Source organism: Cetorhinus maximus, chromosome 3, assembly GCF_964194155.1.
Source record: "Cetorhinus maximus chromosome 3, sCetMax3.hap1.1, whole genome shotgun sequence".
NCBI classification, from domain to species: Eukaryota; Metazoa; Chordata; class Chondrichthyes; order Lamniformes; family Cetorhinidae; genus Cetorhinus; species Cetorhinus maximus.
This window is the reverse complement of record NC_135881.1, coordinates 30,396,145-30,415,770: the sequence shown is the minus strand read 5'-3', so window position 1 is coordinate 30,415,770 and position 19,626 is coordinate 30,396,145. Positions and strand designations below refer to the sequence as shown.

At 43.6% G+C, this 19,626-nt stretch overlaps 1 protein-coding gene across 4 annotated transcripts in view; it reads left to right on the top strand.

The window, feature by feature from the left end:
- Window positions 1-19,626, top strand: part of LOC144677193 (disco-interacting protein 2 homolog C) — a 589,517-nt gene that overhangs the window by 502,473 nt on the left and 67,418 nt on the right. For 2 of the 4 annotated variants that reach the window (XM_078537389.1, XM_078537382.1), the window contains 4 exons: window positions 834-932; window positions 3,662-3,792; window positions 12,154-12,322; window positions 19,188-19,358. In XM_078537389.1, coding sequence (XP_078393515.1) covers window positions 834-932; window positions 3,662-3,792; window positions 12,154-12,322; window positions 19,188-19,358 — 570 coding nt within the window. The remainder of the gene's footprint in view (window positions 1-833; window positions 933-3,661; window positions 3,793-12,153; window positions 12,323-19,187; window positions 19,359-19,626) is intronic. The other 2 variants (XM_078537402.1, XM_078537398.1) reach the window with 1 other exon arrangement.

Sequence of the window (19,626 nt, the reverse complement as noted above, 5' to 3'; positions counted from 1 at the left end):
GCACAGGCAGTGACATTGAGATTTGAGGGCTTTCTGTTCGCTTCCATAGCTAGAAATACTTCCATTTTCCACTTGTTTGCCTTTTGCATCGTGGAGATTGGACTAAGACTGCCGCATCTCAATTCTCTCGTGACCTTTCATCATCACTGTGCACATGTGACTTGCATTACTCATCACTGGGCTGGGTTTGCTCTCAGACTTGCAGAATGGAAGATTTTGCCTCTGACTGCTATCTTATGTGACTAGTATGGATCCTGACACAATATTTAAAATTGTATTTATTTTAATTACCTGAAACAATCCTCAAGATACTCATTAATGTGAGGCACCATTTTTATTTCTCCAGTTTCCCACGCCCATACCCACTGCCAAATTACTTCAGATGTAGAAACTGTTGGAGAAAGATGTCTTTTTTTTAAACTAAGGAGAATGGAAATAATCCCATTGTCCTTATTCTTGCCCTGTTTTTCTGTTTTCTCCCAACTTATTCGTAAATGAAAGAATGAAATAATTTAGTCCATGTAGACCTCCATAGACAACATCAATGCCATGCGTTAGTCACTCAGGGCGAAACATGCTTTAACACTGCACCAAAGGAATTCCCGCCCCCACCCATCACCAAAGAAAGTGACCTCACTAAACTTAACAGTACTTTCTCTCCTAGGGGAAACCAGAGTGTGAATGTTGATAAAGATATTTGGGATTGAAATTGGGTTGTCCCACTTGAGAAACTTAACACTTTTGCATTGCAGCTGAAACAATTCCATTGTGTAAAATGTAATGGCTTTCTTATGTGCAGACTACTAAGAATTCTTAGTTTGAATTAAATGTAGAAAAACTACTGCTGGGAGGTTGAAGACTCTTACACAGGAGCACCTGGCATATATACACAAGCCTTGCCCTCTATTTCCATCAATCAGTTCACTCATAATGTGAGTCCTTTGATAGACTATTGCTATTTTTATTCATGAAAGCCATCTCTCCTGCTTTATTAATGTTAATCACACCCCCCACCCCCCCCCAAAGTCCTGTTTGAGCCATCTAATGTTGTTCTCAAATGTTTATGTTTTTAAATGATTTGGATTTTGTAGATTTAATGGATTTTCTATTGTTAACATTAAAATAATTTAATTATGAAAACTAATTGCTAAACTACTTTAGATGTTTCAAATTGTGTGTAGTCAATCATTTTTCCCAGTCGATTCAGTGATAATTATAAATCCTAAAATGTTAGTATAATTTAGACAAATCTGAACGGGAAGAACGAATTAATTGAGAGAGCTGGGTCTTTGATCTATCATCGAAATATCTCTTAATTAGCAGATTGAGTCATTTTAAAAGTAAAATGTCATGATTTTTGAATCTAAGGTTTTCATTTTATTGCATCAGAGGTTTACTTTTAAATATGATTAATTTCTAGTTTAACCTATCAAATTTTAATTTTATACTACACAGAAATTAGTATTTTAAATATAGATATATGTACTTACATATAGTTCAATAATTTATATATACCAAAACTCCTTTCCATGTGCTTTCTAGTACTATATCATCTGTCTTCTGGATGCCTACACCTGTGATTTATTGATTCGTGTGTATATATTCATAGTATATTGTTAAACTTCTTGCCTCAGATGAGAAGTGTGGATATATTTTTGTGGTGATGGTGGAGTTTGAAACCAAATATCCTAAATGCACATAGTCAGTTTGGAAGTAGTGGGGAGCAGGGGAGAGAGGAAAAACTGCATGTCTTCAGTGAGATCTTAAGCTTTAACAGAATGGTTTACTTTGCAAAGCAATTTTAATGCCCAGATGGCTAAATTTTCCCACGTGCATGTGTTAAATCTGGGAGCAAGCCCATCTGGAATTTCTACCCATTTGGGAAGCTGAGGCAACTAAAGTCGTAAGACTAATGTCATTCAACATTAGTGGAATTGATTGGCACTTCTGGCCTCCCACTGTGCATGTTCAATCTTATGGTGCATGATAATCAATTTTTTTAAGTAGTCAGTTGTCTAATTTAAAGATCAGTCAGTACTGAGACCGATGCTAATTTTACTAGTCATATGTTATAGGAAAATTATTTTTTAAAATTCTTAAATGAGACTATGGGCCAGATTTTTGCTACAGAGGCCGGTAGCTTGAGTTGGGGAATTTTCCAACTTGGCAGACCTGCTTCAGTTTAAAGGACCTTTTTAGACCCCAGATTCATTCCTGGTAGTCAGGGGCATGATAGGGTCGTGCCCTCTGACCCCAGAAGCAGATCGTGAGTGGCCATTGGAGTGAGCAAGTGCCTAGGTGGGCTGTTTAGAAGGTCCACCTCAGTTCTATGGGACTGTTGTTTTAGGAGTTGTTATGTCCTCTGTCCCTCACCCTTCATGCCCCTCCATGCCAGTTCATGCCCCACATCCAGCCCCCCAGTGGTCCTTTATACTCCTCATGGCCCCTTGATGCATACTCATCACTTGCCCCCATGGTCCCTCATAGCTCAATGCCACCTCCATAACTCCTCACCCAGGAACCACCATGGGCAGATCTCAGGAGCCATGTGGAGAGGACAAAAGATTAAACTTGTAACGTTGAGTTCAGCTCTTATACATATTTGATAGTGGAAAAAAACTCCCATTCATTAAACCCATTAAAGCTTTTAAACCTACTGAAGTGTTCAATTTCTTATAAAAGCAAACAAACTTCTATTCAGTTGCTGCAACAAAGGCAGCTAATCCTTTAATAGCCTCTTTAAACTGTCAATTAAATTGTGAACTCAGACCCCCTGCTGAGATAGTTGTGGCATTTGAAACTCAGTCAAGCATTCATAATGACTTTAATATCAGGCCTTGGGAAACATTAACAAAGAGCTCTACTGAAACTGTAGACACAGATGGTAATTTTTTTTCCAACCTATACCACATGGCCTGAGGATCAAAACAGTCCAGTAGATGGTGTTTTGTTTTAACACTCACTGACAGTTTAAACCATTTTTTCAGGTTTAAAGAGCATGGGATTTTTTTTTAAAAACTTAAGATCATGACAGTTAAAGACACTTATCCACCCTTCAAGAGTGCTTATGTCTACTCTGTCAATTCATGACTAAAATTGCAGGTTAAGGCCCTTGGAACAGCCAAAACGGGATCTGTTTGAACTCAGCACTGCTGAATTAGTGTTTCTCTCCAATGTGAATCACGTCTCGTCCCCTTCACCCTGTCGGCAAAAGTGGGATCTGTTAGAAATGGGAGTGGGATGCTTGCATCCGCATTCCGCCCACTATTTTTAGAGGTCCATGGAGTTTTCCGACTGCACAAAAAAATCTGACCCTATGTTTCAAATAGCGACAATTTGTGCAATAATAAAAATATAATTTAAAGATCAGTCAGTACTGAGACCGATGCTAATTTTACTATATGGATAAACAGTTCTGTGAGGACCAAGATATCCCCTGCCGAGAATTAATTCTGCAAAAATGTCTTTATAGACGCATTGGTCAATTAATTTTAAAAAAAAATAAAATAAAATTTGCTCCACATCACCATCGTGTCTATCTTTGTACTGATGCCATTGTGAAGGGAAAGTCTAGATCAAATTGTTTAGTTGTAGAGGGAAAATTTCAATTTTATGCAGAAGTTGGAGTTTCTAATAAGGCGCGCTTCCTTTTGTCCTGCAGATGTCCCATGCAGCAACTAGTGCCTTGTGTCGTTCAATAAAGCTGCAGTGTGAGCTTTACCCATCCCGAGAAGTAGCAATCTGCCTGGACCCCTACTGTGGACTTGGATTTGTTCTTTGGTGCCTCTGCAGGTGAGGAGCTGACATAATGATATTTGTGCATAAGCATATTTTACCCATTCAGATTCCCAATTACCCACCATGGTTAAAAGTGTAGAAAAATACATAGTTAAACCCATCCCTTAGTCTCCATCACTGACCCGTGAATGAAATCCTAGGCAAATGTTTCCCATTCGAAATATTTGTTCACTTCCTCCAATTTATAAATTGAACAAGCTATGGTCATAAATGCTTGATAGAAACTTTTTTAAAAAATTCATTCTCGGGATGTGGGCTTCGCTGGCTGGGCCAGCATTTTTATTGCTCATCCCTAGTTGCCCTTGAGTTGAGAAGGTGGTGGTGAGCTGCCTTCTTGAACCGCTGCAGTCCATGTGGTACAGGTACACCCACAGTGCTGTTAGGGAGGGAGTTCCAGGATTTTGACCCAGTGACAGTGAAGGAACAGCGATATATTTCCAAGTCAGGATGGTGAGTGACTTGGAGGGGAACCTCCAGATGATGGTGTTCCCATCTATCTGCTGCCTTTGTCCTTCTAGGTGGTAGTGGTCGTGGGTTTGGAAGGTGCTGTCTAAGGATCTTTGGTGAATTCTTGCAGTGCATCTTGTAGATGATACACACTGCTGCTACTGTATGTCATAGGAGGAGGGAGTGAATGTTTGTGGATGTGGTGCCAATCAAGTGGGCTGCTTTGTCCTGGAAGGTGTCCAGCTTTTTGAGTGTTGTTGGAGCTGCACCCATCCAGGCAAGTGGGGAGTATTCCATCACACTCCTGATTTGTGTCTTGTAGATGGTGGACAGGCTTTGGGGAATCAGGAGGTGAGTTACTCATCGCACGACTCCTGGCCTCTGACTTGCTCTTGTCGCCACAGTATTTATGTGGTTAGTCCAGTTCAGTTTCTGGTCAATGGTAACCCCCAGGATGTTGATAGTGAGAGATTCAGTGATGGTAATGCCATTGAACATCAAGGGGCGATGGTTAGATTCTCTCTTGTTGGAGATGGTCATTGCCTGACACTTGTGTGATGCAAATGTTACTCTCCACTTGTCAGCCCAAGCCTGGATATTGTCCAGGTCTTGCTGCATTTCGACATGGACTGCTTCAGTATCTGAGGAGTTGCCAGTGGTGCTGAACATTGTGCAATCATCAGCGAACATCCCCACTTCTGACCTTATGATGGAAGGAAGGTCATTGATGAAGCAGCTGAAGATGGTTGGGCCGAGGACACTACCCTGAGGAACTCCTGCAGTGATGTCCTGGGCCTGAGATGACTGAGATCCAACAACCGCAACCATCTTCCTTTGTGCTGGGTATGATTCCAACCAGCGGAGAGTTATCTCCCGATTCCCATTGACTCCAGTTTTGCTAGGGCTCCTTGATGCCACACTCGGTCAAATGCTGCCCTGATGTCAAGGGCAGTCACTCCCACCTCACTTCGGAAGTTCAGCTCTTTAGTCCAAGTTTGAACCAAGGCTGTAATGAGGTCAGGAGCTGAGTGGCCCTGGCGGAACCCAAACTGGGCATCAGTGAGCAGATTATTGCTAAGCAAGTGCCGCTTGATAGCACTGTTGATGGACTCCTTCCATTACTTTACTGATGATCGAGAGTAGACTAATGGGGCAGTAATTGGCCGGGTTGGATTTGTCCTGCTGTTTGTCCCTGGACAATTTTCCACATAGCCGGGTAGATGCCAGTGTTGTAGCTGTACTAGAACAGCTTGGCTAGGGGCGCAGCAAGCTCTGGAGCACAAGTCTTCAGCACTATTGCCGGAATATTATCAGGGCCTATAGCCTTTGCAATATCCAGTGCCTTCAGCTGTTTCTTGATATCATGTGGAGTGAATCGAATTGGCTGAAGACTGGCATTTGTGATGCTGGGGACCTCCTGAGTAAGCTGAGGTTGACCATCCACTGGCTGAAGATTGTAGCAAACGTTGCAGCCTTATCTTTTGCGCTGATGTGCTGAGCTCCTCCATCATTGAGGATGGGGATATTTATGGAGCCGCCTCCTCCAATGAACTGTTTAATTGTCAGCCACCATTCACGATTGGATGTGGCAGGACTGCAGAGCTTAGATCTGATCCGTTGGTTGTGGGATCGCTTAGCTCTGTCTATCACTTGCTGCTTATGCTGTTTGTCATGCAAGTAGTCCTATGTTACAGCTTCAGCAGGTTGACACCTCATTTTTAGGTATACCTAATGCTACTCCTGGCATGCCCTCCTGCACTCTTCATTTAACCAGAATTGATCCCCTGGCTTGATGGTAATGGTTTGTGGGGGATATGCTGGGCCATGAGGTTACAGATTGTGTTAGAGCACAATTCTGCTGCTGCTGATGGCCCACAGCGCCTCACGGATGCCCAGTCTTGAGTTGTTAGATCAGTTTGAAATCTATCCCATTTAGCACGATGGTAGTGCCACACAACATGATAGAGGGAATCTTCAGTGTGAAGCCGGGACTTCGTCTCCACAATGACTGTGTGGTGGTCACTCCTACTGATACTGTCATGGCCAGATGCATCTTCGGCAGGCAGGTTGGTGAGGATGAGGTCAAGTATGTTTTCCCTCTTGTTGGTTCCCTCACCACTTGCCGCAGATCCAGTCTAGCTATGTCATTTAGGGCTCGGTCAGTAGTGGTGCTACCGAGCCACTCTTGCTGATGGACATTGAAGTCCGCCACCCAAAATACATTCTGCGCCCTTGCCATCCTCAGTGCTTCCTTAAGTGATGTTCAACATGGAGGAGGAGGGAGGGAGGGCAGTACCTAGTAATCAGCAGGATTGCCCATGTTTGACCTGATGCCACGAGACTTCGTGAGGTCAGGAGTCGATGTTGAGGACTCCCAGGGCAACTCCCTCCCGACTGTATACCACTGTGCCATCACCTCTGCTGGGTCTGTCCTGCCAGTGGGATAGGACTCACCCAGGGATGGTGATGGTGGAGTCTGGGACATTATCTGTAATGACTGTGTCAGGCTGTTGCTTGACAAGCCTGAGACAGCTCTCCCAATTTTGGCACTAGCCTCCAGATGTTAGTAAGGAGGACTTTGCAGGGTCGACAGGGCTGCGATTGCCTTTGTTGTTTCTGGTGCCCAGGTCGACGCTGGGTGGCACATCCGGTTTCATTCCTTTCTTGTGACTTTGTTACAACTGAGTGGCTTGCTTGGCCATGTCAGAGGGCATTTAAGAGTCAACCACATGGTCTGGAGTCACATGTAAACCAGACCAGGTAAGGACGGCAGATTTCCTTCCCAAAAATGAACCAGATGGGCTTTTACAACAATCGACAATGGTTCCCTGGTCATCATTAGACTTTTAATTCCAGATTTTTATTGAACTCAAATTCCACCATCTGCCGTGGCGGGATTATTACCCTGGTTCTCTGGGTTACTAGTCCAGCGACAATACACTACGCCATCGCCTCCCCATTATTATTACTATTCTATTCTTTCTGATTTCTTGAAGAATCTGGAATGAAGTTTGTTTGATGAACTTCAATTAGGTTTCCAAGCACAAGCTACCTTTGATTTGGCATATAATTGGCAGTCTTTCAGGATCATTATGAAATGCTAGGCTCTGCTAACTGAGTAGCTGGCATGTCTACACATGTCAGATTGCACTCTTGGGATGTAATGAATAATCCCAGAGAAATCCCTATTGGAACCTTTCAGGATATAAGGTTTAAAGTGGCTAGATTTCAGACATTGTTGATCCTACTGTCTTTCGTTCTAGACATCATCTGTTATATGCAAACATAGGTCTGTTGGTAGCAATTATCTTTGTAGTTCTAATGTCAGACCATTCATGCTATCCTTACAATTTGTTTCAAGTACTGCTTTGCAACATTGAGGCTAATGACAGCTTGATCCAGTTACCTCTGAACCAGAAATTTGTGCGTCCACTATTCATCCCAGAAATTGAGCACAGAATGTAGGCTGAAATTGCAGTATAGCACTGAGGAAGTGGCAACTTTTAGACAAGGTCTCATTTACCGATTCAGGATTTACCTATGCCCATTTGATAAGCAGGGCATTCTCCAAAACCAACTCTCTCCCCTCAAATAATTCCATCAAAATATTGTAGAATGAAAAGTGATCTTATTGAAACATTCTGAGGGGGCTTGGTAGGGATCCTGCTAAGAAGATGTTTTCATTCGTGCGGGAATCTGTAAGTAGGCAGCACAGTTTGAAAATAAGAGGTCTCCTAGTTAAGACTGAGATGAGGATAAATTTCTTCTCTGAGGGTCATTAGCCTTTGGAATTATCTTCCCCAGTGAGCAGTGGATGCTGGGCCATTGAATATATTTAAGGCTGAGCTCGATAGATTTTTGATCTGCAAGGGATCACGGGTTATGGGGAGCAGGCAAGAAAGTGGAGTTAAGGCCACATTCAGATCAGCCATGATATTGAATGGAAGAGCAGGCTCGAGGGTCCAAGTGGCCATCTGCTCTTATTTATTATGATCTCCATTCACCTTGTTTGTGGGGCCTTGTAGTGTGCAAATTGGCTGCTGCATTTTATTCATTTATGGGATGCAGGCGTTGCTGGCTGGGCCAGCATTTATTGCTCATCCCTAGTTGCCCTTGAGAAGGTGGTGGTGAGTTGCCTTCTTGAACCGCTGCAGACCCTGTGGTATAGGTATAACCACAGTGTTGTGAGGGAGGAAGTTCCAGGATTTTGACCCAGCGACAGCGAAGGAATGGCGATATATTTCCAAGTTAGATGGTGAGTGGCTTGGAGGGGAACTTCCAAGTGGTGGTGTTTCCATGTACCTGTTGCCCTTGCCCTTCTAGATGGTAGCGGTTGTGGGTTTGGAAGATGCTGCCTTAGGAGTCTTGGTGAGTTTCTGCAGTGCATCTTGTAGATGGTACACACTGCTGCCACCGTGCATCAATGGTGGAAGGAGTGAATGTTTGTGGATGTGGTTCCGATCAAGCGGGCTGTTTTGTCCACATAATAACCTTGGCTGCACCCCAAACAAATTTGGGATGCCATGAGAATATTTTAAGGTGCTGTATAAATGTAAGCATTTCTGTTGAACGATGGGGAAGGTATTTGTATTTATATATTGTGTGCAACTTGTGTGCAATCCAGTTCCAGCCTGTAAATGGGCATGGACCAATTTATCCACCTATATGCTTAACACTAATACTTAATACTAGCAACATGAATATCTTTTTAAATAACTATTGTACATTTATGATTGTCTGGGTTATTACAGTAATATAAATCATTTCACACCCCTCCCTATAAGTAGGAATCTGTTATTACATGCTTATGGTTTCATAGTTTTGTTCAATTTCTTTCTCATGCTGTTAGTTTTCAACATAGCAAGTGCCTTGGGGGACGTATCTTTCTCTCTTCTATTGTAATCAACTTTTCAGTGACTCCCTGGCAACAGTCTAAGACTAAGTCAGTCTGTTTGCAACTTTGATGTCACATTTGATTCTGAACTAAGCTTCTGGCCTCACATTCATGTCATCTCTAAGACGACCTATTTCCAGCTCCGTAACATTGATCGACTTTGCCTCCGTCTCGATTGCTGTGCTGCCTAAACCCTTATTCATACCTTCATGATCTCTAGACTTGACTATTTCAATCCATTCCAGGCTGGTGTCTCATATCCTACCCTCCTTGAACTTGAAGTCGTGCAAAACTTTGCTGCCCATGCCTTGACTCGAAACAAGTCCTAATCCTCTATCAGCCCTGTGCTCGCTGACCTACATTGGCTCCCAGTCAATCAACATATTGAATTTCAATTTTATCCCTGTCTTTAAAACCCCCCCTAGCCTTGCTTTGCCCCTATCTCTGTAATCTCCTCCACTCCAACAATCCTCTGTGATATCTGTGCTCTAATTCTGGCCTCTTGTACATTTCCAATTATACTTTCTCCATCATTGGTGGTTTTGCCTTCAGTTACCTTGGCCCCAAGCTCTGGAATTCCCTCCCTACACCTCTCTGCCTCTTTACCTCACTTTCCTCCTTTAAGAAAACCTCCTTCTCAAAACCTACCTCTTTAATCCAGCCTTTAGTCATCTGACCTAATATCTCCTTATGTGGCTCAGTGTCATACTTTGTTTTATAATGCCTCTGTGAAACGCCTTGGGATGTTTTATTATGTTAAAGAGGCTATATAAATATGTTGGCTTAAATTCAGCAGATCAAAAAGACGAAAGGAGTGCTATCTTCAATATAATATTAATCATGAGACTATTATTTACTAACTTCCTTGGACAGATTGACAATGCATATGGAGTACCAGATAGCTGGGTTATATTAGGAAGGAGAAGGCTGCCTCAAGTTAGTCTTAGGCACATTATTCGTTGACAAAGCCACCCAAAACCAGTGAGAGACTTATTTTATTGGTTCATCCACCAACCATCTGTAATGCACAAAAATAATACATGTGTCGTCCAGCTTTGAAATTTTTAAACTGTCCAGTATTGTACAACAATAAACTTTTTTTATACACAATATTGATTTCTTTGCTTGATCAGCACTTTGTTGAAAAAAAAGAACAAAACTGTTACCCAGGACTTTTTTTTTATATACTTAACTGCTTTTTCAACCGATGCTTGGCATCAATTTCATTAACAAATATAAAATTGACTCATTTTGGAATCTTTTTAGTATTAGATACATATGTGATGCTAAGCAACTAATGACTAATGTTTTCCTGAATTCCAAATTCTAATTAGTTTAGGACACTGTTTACAGTTTTCTTGCCTTACAAATGCAAACAGCCATTACCTGCTGGCAATTCCGAACATGAATCTGTCAGAATATTCTTCAATCTTGCCACGGTTGGTAAGCAGCAAATAGATCACCCTCAACTGGATTTCAAACAAACCAGCCAACTAGTTGTTTAAAAAAAAAAACTAGTTAACGGCAAATTTATCAAAACACAATAACATTATCTGAATTGAAGCAGTTAAGTAAATAAACCCCAACTGTCGAGCAGCTGCAACCACTGGTGGAAAATCCTCAGGGACTTCATGGTCCTCCATTATCAATGAAAGCATTTCTCTTAAAAACCAGATTTGGGTCCACCAAATGATTTCAAGTATTTTTCCTGTTGACATGAAGATGAAAGCAACACTTGTGAGTAAAAGTACATCTAGTGACAGCTCGGTTTTAAGCGAAGTAGTGTAAAAGTATTATATTTTGGGAATAACAATATGTAAACGTTATTTAATCGTAATTGTAGACTTTTTTTTTGAGTCAAACACGTTAAAACATTTGGTCGTGAATGCGGTATTCAGGTGACAAAACATTAAATTTTTCAGCACAGAAAGGGAAGGCGTCTTCTACTGTTATAATATAATCTATTATATAATCTCTGGCTCAACGGCCACATGCGGTAAAATGTTGCTTTGATTCATCAGCCACCACAAACACCCTTTCACTATTCACTCTGCACAGTTTTCACAAATTGAAAATTTTCCTTGGATTTCCCCTTAATCTTCTCTGTTCTAGCGAAAGAAGTTCATTTCAAGCTTTTGTTCTTAGCGATTACTGCTTGTTCCTCGGGTTGCCAACCCTCCTGGGATAGCTGGGAGTCTCCTGGAATTGGTATCAATCTCCCCCCCACCGCCCCAGGGGCCAAAGAAAGCCTTCCAGGAGATTTTAATCCGCAACATCAATGGTGAAGGTAGCAGGCCCGCAGACTGGATTTGCTAAATCCTACTTGTTCCTGATATAATTCTGATATATCTTTGTTCTGATTATGGTGTTAATATACTTCACATAATGGGTGTTAAAAAATGTACACACACTCCAACTATGGCCTAACCAAGTATCTGACATAAATTCAGCATTCATTTCTTATTTTTTGATATTCAGCGCTTTGATGTCAAACCTTAACTTCATTGGTCTTTTTATGGTCGTTTCTACATTCGCTTTCATGTTACAGATCTTCTGTATCTTTCCTTTTCTTTCTCTCTCAATCTACTCTGCTAAGTCTTACATTTAGGGTATAATGTCCTGTTTTTTTTCCCCCAATTTCTTTTTTCTCTTTTGCACTGCTCTGTGATAAACTTTATCTGCCATCTACATGTCCTTAAGATAAAATATGTGCCAGAACAGCATCCTGAGGTAGACCACTATCCATATCTGTAAATCGGAAAAGCAGTCGTTTGCCATTGACTCACTGCTTTCTGCCTGCCTCCAGCTGATCTCTCCAATACCACCTGAGGTAATTTTCATGCCAAGTGGCAATTTAGCAAACGCCTCCTGAAAATCTATGCATGCAAAATACATCTTTTTATACACTCTGATTTCATGAAGCATTAAATTAAATTAGTCAAGCACGACCTATCCTGTTTATGCTTTAGTATGTATTTCTGCCTGTTTTAATATACAGGCTTCTTTCTTTGCAGTGTCTACTCAGGGCACCAGTCCATTCTCATCCCTCCTTCAGAACTGGAGATAAATCCCTCACTGTGGCTCCTTGCTGTCAGTCAGTATAAGGTTCGAGACACCTTCTGCTCATACTCCGTTATGGAACTCTGCACAAAGGGGCTCGGCTCACAAACTGAATCACTCAAGGTTAATTACTTTTATTTTTATGATTGCTAATCTTCAATGCTATGTTTTAAACTGCAGGTTTATTAAAACATTGGAGGCTGGTTTCTGATCTTTGCCAATTGTGCACTGTTGTGGGTTATTTCTTGAAAAGCACTTACTATAGTTGGTATAATAATTTACAAACATTTTTATACTTTGAAGTAATTAAGCTGAGAAACTGAGTCAACCAGGTTCTCATGTAAATATTAAACTGAGAAATGACTCTGCTTTAATGTACTGATCACTTTTCATCTAGCAGCACAATAATGTGGAACACTTGCCCAAAGCATAGCTATAGATGTTAAATGTGAGAGAGAGGGAATTCCAAGGGCTTAATTTTTCTATCCCCCAGGGGCCAAGATCAGAGGCAAGCAGTGTTAAAAATAGTGAGCAGCCAATAAGGCTTGTTAAGGGCCTATTGAACCAGCAGGAGCAAGTTTAACTGCCGAGAGGTGAGCACCCGGTAGCAGATTGAGAGCCAGTGCTCCAGGCAGGCCAAGAGGCTTTAATTGTCTGGTTGCTTTACAAGCTGCAGGCTTCCCTGTAAAGGGACTTGCCCACACCTCCCACCCCCTGACACACTCTTTCCTCCCCCCCCACCCCCACATTGGCCTGGCTGCAAAACCATTTTTACTTTAAATTTTGGAGAGAGGGCTCCTCCATTTTGAAGCATCCCTCTCCCTTACTTACCTTGCATTGTATCTTGTTTTGCTTTTCAAGCTGGAAGGTCTCTTTTTGGCCCTCCAACTTTGAGAGCCCGCCCTCTGGCCATTAATTGGTCTGCCTGGGAAAAATCACAGAGTTCCTTTTTCTGACACACGTTTCAGCCTGATGGTGGGGTGAGAAGCCCACGGGGAAACTTCTCCCCCAAATGTTGACATTTCCATGATGCAGATCATCATTGGAACCTAGTGTGTACTGGGCACATGCTGGAAGCAAGCCAACTCGGCCGTGCGTGTGACGGGGAGAACTTGGAAGTTCAGGGCAGCATTGTGGCCTAGGTGCCCCCCATTTTAGAACAGCCCCCGTTGACCTCTACATCATCTTTCTGGAGGGACCACCCAAACACTGCTACCAGTCCAGGCAAGAGAGCTGAACTTTATAGCATGGGGTATGTGGTGGGTACTCGAGCTACTGAAAATTCACCAAGGGTCAGTTATAGAAGATTCCATTCCAACAGCCATACTCTCATGGAGCAGACACCCAGAGGTTACAGAGCTAATTTTATGTACGGTTGTTTCCTATCAGTGTGCAACTTCGTTGGTTATTTTTTTGCCAAGGCATATAAACGTTCTTGAAAGCACTGATTGTGTTGTAGTTCTATCAAGAAGACGACTCGCCATTACAATTTGTTTTGAAAATCACAATTATTTAAGCAGAATTTTAATTAGCTAGATTTGCTTAAATGGCAAATTCTAATAAAACAATTTGCGGAAGGAAAGTGGAGAATAGATTTGAAGGACTTATTGGATAAGAGCGTGAGAAAGCTAAAAAGATCAGGTCAGTTATTTAATCTTTTTAAACCCCTGACAATTGTAGACTTCACAACTTCTTCAATTAATGTTTTTTTGAAATAGTTTTAATTTATTTAAAGAAAGTCACAAATCACACCAAGTTATCCATTTTTTTAAATGTATATATTTTACAGGAGTATTTACGGTAAGATTGCCTCTCGTAAAAAATCTTCCAACCATGATTAGAATATATTGCTGCCTTAGCTTCCAATAATTTTATGATATATTATTTTTTATACGGAATAACCACAGGACATCCTGGGATCTTTTATGCTATGCCGGGATGTGGTCCAGTTTCTAGCCATTTTGGTGTATTAGGGATGGACAGAAAAGGCTGAAAAGTGATGCCCATATCCTAGGAACAAATAAGAAAAAATGAAATTCCCACTGATGGAGGGCAGGGTATGTTGGAATGGCTTCAAATTTTAGGCCCCATTGACAGGGTAACAGTTATGTGTTTAATTAAATTGTATATGACTGTGTTATTTGGAATGGAAAAATTGCCAAATTCCGCAAAATATCAATAAACACTTCTGGCCATTTTTTCCTTGTTAAATGTTTTGTTCAGTTATCTTTTGCCAATCTGAGTATTGCTGTAAAAAAGAGACTTTTTTTGTTGAAGCTTTCTGTCTTGCACTAATCAGGGCAATTCACAAGAAAATGCCAATGTCAGGGGAAACAACATATCTATACTATACGAGAAGAGAGTGTTGATTGGTTGGCAAGTGGACTCTGATAGAGACATTGTCATGGAGAATGCACCAGTTGATTGTGACTGACAGTTAACTGCCGGACATTGTTTGAAATTTAAACCAGGTAGCTTGACCCTGATTGATCAAGGCGTTACCTTGGGGAATGAACCAGCAAATCGCTGTCACTTATTCTGCTTAGCTGAAACAGGTGCAATATCCGTTCATGTTCTCCTGTCTGCAGATAACAGGGCCCTGTATATTAATGTATGTGCTTTCCAGTACACACAAATGTGCCACACTGTGAGCCTGACTGACAATTGGTGGAATCGTCCGTGTCTGCTAGTGTCAGGTGTGTTCAGTGTCATGAACGGACAATATAGCGAGAAGGCCAAACGCTGAGCGATCACCTGCTCAGCCAGTCGGCGCTGCCCACCGTCGGACGTCAGGAACCTCAGCGAGCATCAGGATAATGGACCCTGGTGAACCAGCTGTATCCCTTTTGGCGTACAGAGAGTGAAGACAATGGAGAAGAGAATGACTGAGGTGCCTGGCTGCACAGTGAGAGGAGCAGCACCCTCTGGAAGAAGGAGCATATGGGGTTTCTGCACAAGCTGCCCAAGAGCCACAGTGAGCTGGTCCTGTGCTGACGTCGAGGTCGGCACTCTACCAAGTGAGGATCCAGCAGTGCAACATCCATCGGACAACCATGCTGTGAGTGGTGGGTCCTGTTTCACAGGCCACTGCTATGCACTAATTATCTCTCTTCGCTTTCGGAGGCGCATCTGCCAAACACCCAATGAAATCCATGACCCAGGGCTTCCAATCAAGTCCTAGCTCGTCCCAGCATCTATAGACACCACCTTTCATTCCTGCAATGACCGAGAACCAGTGTCACCGAAGACTGCGCATGTCTGGGGAACTGGGTGCTCACAGCTGCCAGCTACTGCAGGATTTAAGGCCACATGGATATTGAGGGCATCCACTGCCAGTGGCTGTGAAAGTGACTGCGGCACTCAATTTCTGTGCCAGTGGCTCCTTTCAGGGCTCCACAGGTGACCTCTGAGGGATATCACAAGCCTCCACCCACAAATGCATCCATGAGTCACGGATGCTATCTTCGGAAGAGCACACAACTTTGTGCATTTTGCACGGGACCAGGGCAGCCAGGATGCAAGAGCACTGGGATTTGCCCAGATCTCGGGTTTCCCACTGGTGCAGGGTGCCATCAACTGCACTCACGTGGCGCTCAGATCTCCGTTTCAACACGCGGTCAACTACGTCAAGCGTGGGGGGTTCCATTCGCTGAACGTTCAGCTGCTGTGCGACCACAACACGTGCATCCTGCAGGTCTGCGCACAGTTTCCAGGGATTGTGCACGACTCCTACGTTCTCAGTCGGCCACAGATCTCTGACGTCTTCCAGGGTCTACAGAAGCTGCAGGGATGGCTCCTTGGGGACAAGGGCTACCCACTGAGGCTGTGGCTGATGACGCCCGTGCGGCGGCCTCAGACTGCAGCAGAGCGATGGTGTAACAAGGCTCATGCTGCAGCTCACAACTTGGTGGGGCAAACCATCGGGATGCTGAAGATGAGGTTCAGGTGCTTGGATCGGCCTGTTGAAGCCCTGCAATATAGTCCACAGCGGGTGTCGTGTATCGTTGCCGCCTGCTGCGCCCTTTACAACCTGGCGCTGCAAAGGGTAGAGGAGCTGGCTGAGGAGATGCAGGGGCTGGAGATCTCCTCCGATGAGGAGGACGTTGACGGTGATGAGGGTGAGAAGGTCCTGGAAGGTGATGATGACGGCGATGAGGTCCTCGCACTGGCCAGACGAGAGGGCGCGCTCAGGATGCCGTTTTAGCTGCTAGATTTGTGGAGGATGATGACCATATGAAGTGAGGAGACATCATAGATCCTCACATTGCAACTATGAATGTTTGATTCCAGTCAGGCTTATGGCAGCACACATACCCTCTGTGACAATGCTCCTGTCGTGGAAACGCAGTGGAGGCCCTCATAGTCGCTCAATTGCAGGAGGATGATGACGACATGCAGCGAGGACACTCCATAGATCACTGGAGCTGTTGGGGTCACGGGAAGTGGGGATTCGGATGGGCTGGACACTCTTGGAGTCACCTGGGTGGATGGCTCCGGCGTGTGTACCTGCTGATCCCCCTCTCAATGGGGCCCAAGGGCCCCTGGCAGATTCCTTGAAGAGAAGGGGTAGCTGGCGTGGGATCGCACCCCTCTCACGTACACACTGTTGGAGCCCAACTATGGCATCAGCAATGGAATTGAGCCCACGCAGCATTGCAGGAGTGACATACTGGACCATGGTCTCCATGGCTGCTGCCATCCTACCTTAGTAAGTTGGCATGCTGGTGCTATCACCTCAGCCTGAAGGTGGATGGACTCCTCCATCGAGCCTTGCAAGCTGATGAGTGCAGCGGACATCCGTTCCTGATGTTCCCAAGTTTGCCTTTGCAGCTCCAGCAACTGTGACATGACGGAGTCCAAAGGCTCATCATCTGACTTGGACTCCGCAATTTTCTGGCCTCCAGCTGTCTCCAAGTGCCAGTAACCTGGGAAGTCCCTGTCACCACCTGCTGTGGATCAGAAAGTGTGATGTGCTCGCCAGATTGTAATCTCGAGGCTACTGTAAAGCTAGGTCCCACCGAGGAGTGTGTCTCTGCAACGGTGGAGGGCGTGGATGAGCACTGTGATGGTACGTCAGGGAAGGTGCCTTTAGATTCCTCTTCAGAGGTTTCTTTGAGGACTTGATTGGAAGCCCTGGGTCATGGATTTCATTGGGTGTTTGGCAGATGCGCCTCCGAAAGCGAAGAGAGATAATTAGTGCATAGCAGTGGCCTGTGAAACAGGACCCACCACTCACAGCATGGTTGTCCGATGGATGTTGCACTGCTGGATCCTCACTTGGTAGAGTGCCGACCTCGACGTCAGCACAGGACCAGTCCAGATCATCACCAGCCAGCTGGATGACTCTGTTTCCAAAGTTTGTGAGGGCCTTGATTTCAGGCATTCGTCCATCGATAAGCGATCTCTCTCTCTTGTGTGCCAGTTTGTCCTACATGAATAGAGGTGGAGAGAGTGTAAGCAGGATGCCTGCCAGACCAGATGATAAGTATGCCTGGCATGTGTGGGTGGTGAATGGCCCCATGGACGGGATGAGGACAATGATGGTGAGTGTGAGAGAGTGAATGGAGATGTCCCTTAAAACTGGCAGTGAGTGAGGGCCCTGTGGATGTGCAATGGGTTTGTGAGTGTGAGAATTGAGAGTGATGAGAAGAGTGACTTACTCTGGTGGAACGGAGATCATTCATCCTCTTGTGGCACTGGTTGCCAATATATTTAAATCCGCAGCTGTGTGTGATAACTTCCTTACATGTCTTAATGGGCTCCATCCTGCACTCAAATTCACCTTTGAAATAAAGCAGTCAAATGAACTCCCTTTCCTTGACCTATTAGTTGAGAAATCTGCATTGGGTTCTCTACCACGGCCTACTGCAAGCCTGCTTTCTTGCAGATCCACATGCTACAAGATTGGCCTTATTGGCAACCTTGTGAATAGGACCCAAGCCATTTGCTCACCATGCAAGCTTGATGCTGAAATAGGGCACATCATAGACATCCTGCAGGATAATGGCCACCCTGATCAGATCATTTTGCACTGTATATCCCAAAAACTCATGAACGGGCCCAGGGGCCATCACTTTCGGCCCTGAAGAGTGTCTAGTCTACCTCAGGTTACCCTGGAAGGGCAAGGTATCTCAAAAATGTGAGCAACAGGTAAAGCTAGCTGTTTCACACTGCTACTATGCAGTAGCAATACGAGTGTTGCTCACCACTAACAGCATGCATCCGCCAAGCCTAAAAGATGTTCTGCCTATCAACAAATGAGTGACGTGGTGTACGAATTTCAGTGCCAGTATGATGCTAGGTATTGTAAGCCGTACATCCTAAAGACTGGTGGGTCATATCAAACAGCACAACCCTTCCGCTGTTCGCAATGGACAAGGTATGGGCCGTACCCAACCAGCCCGTGCTTGTAAAACTCAAAACACAATGTCCAACATTAGATGTGATTTCACGATTGGACAACATTTGCTAAATATTCCTCAGTGTGCTAAGAATTATGCTAGCAACCAATTGGAGGTCGTCAGTTGGGCTTGCAGTGTGACGCATATGCATGTACTGAAAGCTACATATATTAATAAACAGGGCCCTGTTCTTTGCAGGCAGAAAGAACATGTACACACATTGTGCCTGGCTCAGCTAAACAAAATAAGTGATAGGCATTTGCTGGTTCATTCCCCAGGGCAATGTCTTGCCCAATCAGAGTCAAGTTGTCTGGTTTAAATTTCAAACAATGCTTGGCAGTTAACTGTCGGTCAGAATCCACTGGAGCATTCTCCATGGCAATGTCTCTACCAATCAGAGTCCACTCACCAACCAATTTGCATTCTCTTCTCATACAGTACAAATATGTTGTTTCCTCTGACATTGGTATTATGTTGCAAATTGCCCTGATGAGTGCAATATGAAAAGCTTTGACATCTTTTTCAGCAATACTCAACTTCTGTACTACCAAACAACTATTTTGCCAATTTATATTTTCTGTTTTTAGACAAGGGGATTGGATCTATCTCGAGTACGGACCTGTGTTGTTGTTGCCGAAGAGCGCCCTCGAATTGCTCTCACCCAGTCTTTTTCTAAGTTATTTAAGGACCTGAACCTTAACCCAAGAGCAGTTAGTACATCATTTGGCTGCAGAGTGAATCTTGCTATTTGCCTTCAGGTAGGAATTTACGCATTTACAGTTGTGAATATATTTGTCCTTATTACAGTTGTAAATAAAGTGTAAAAAAATGATAGACTCCTTTTTCTGTTTGTGACTAATTGTCCGGCTTTATAGATCTTTTAAGTTTTCTTTTGTTTCATATTGATTTGTTTTTCTCTCTGATTAATAGCAATTGCATGCTTTATGCTTGCTGGGAAAGTGCAATTTTTTTGAAGCATGAAATTTACGTAATCGTATATTAATGATGTCATAGTATGACTGCAGC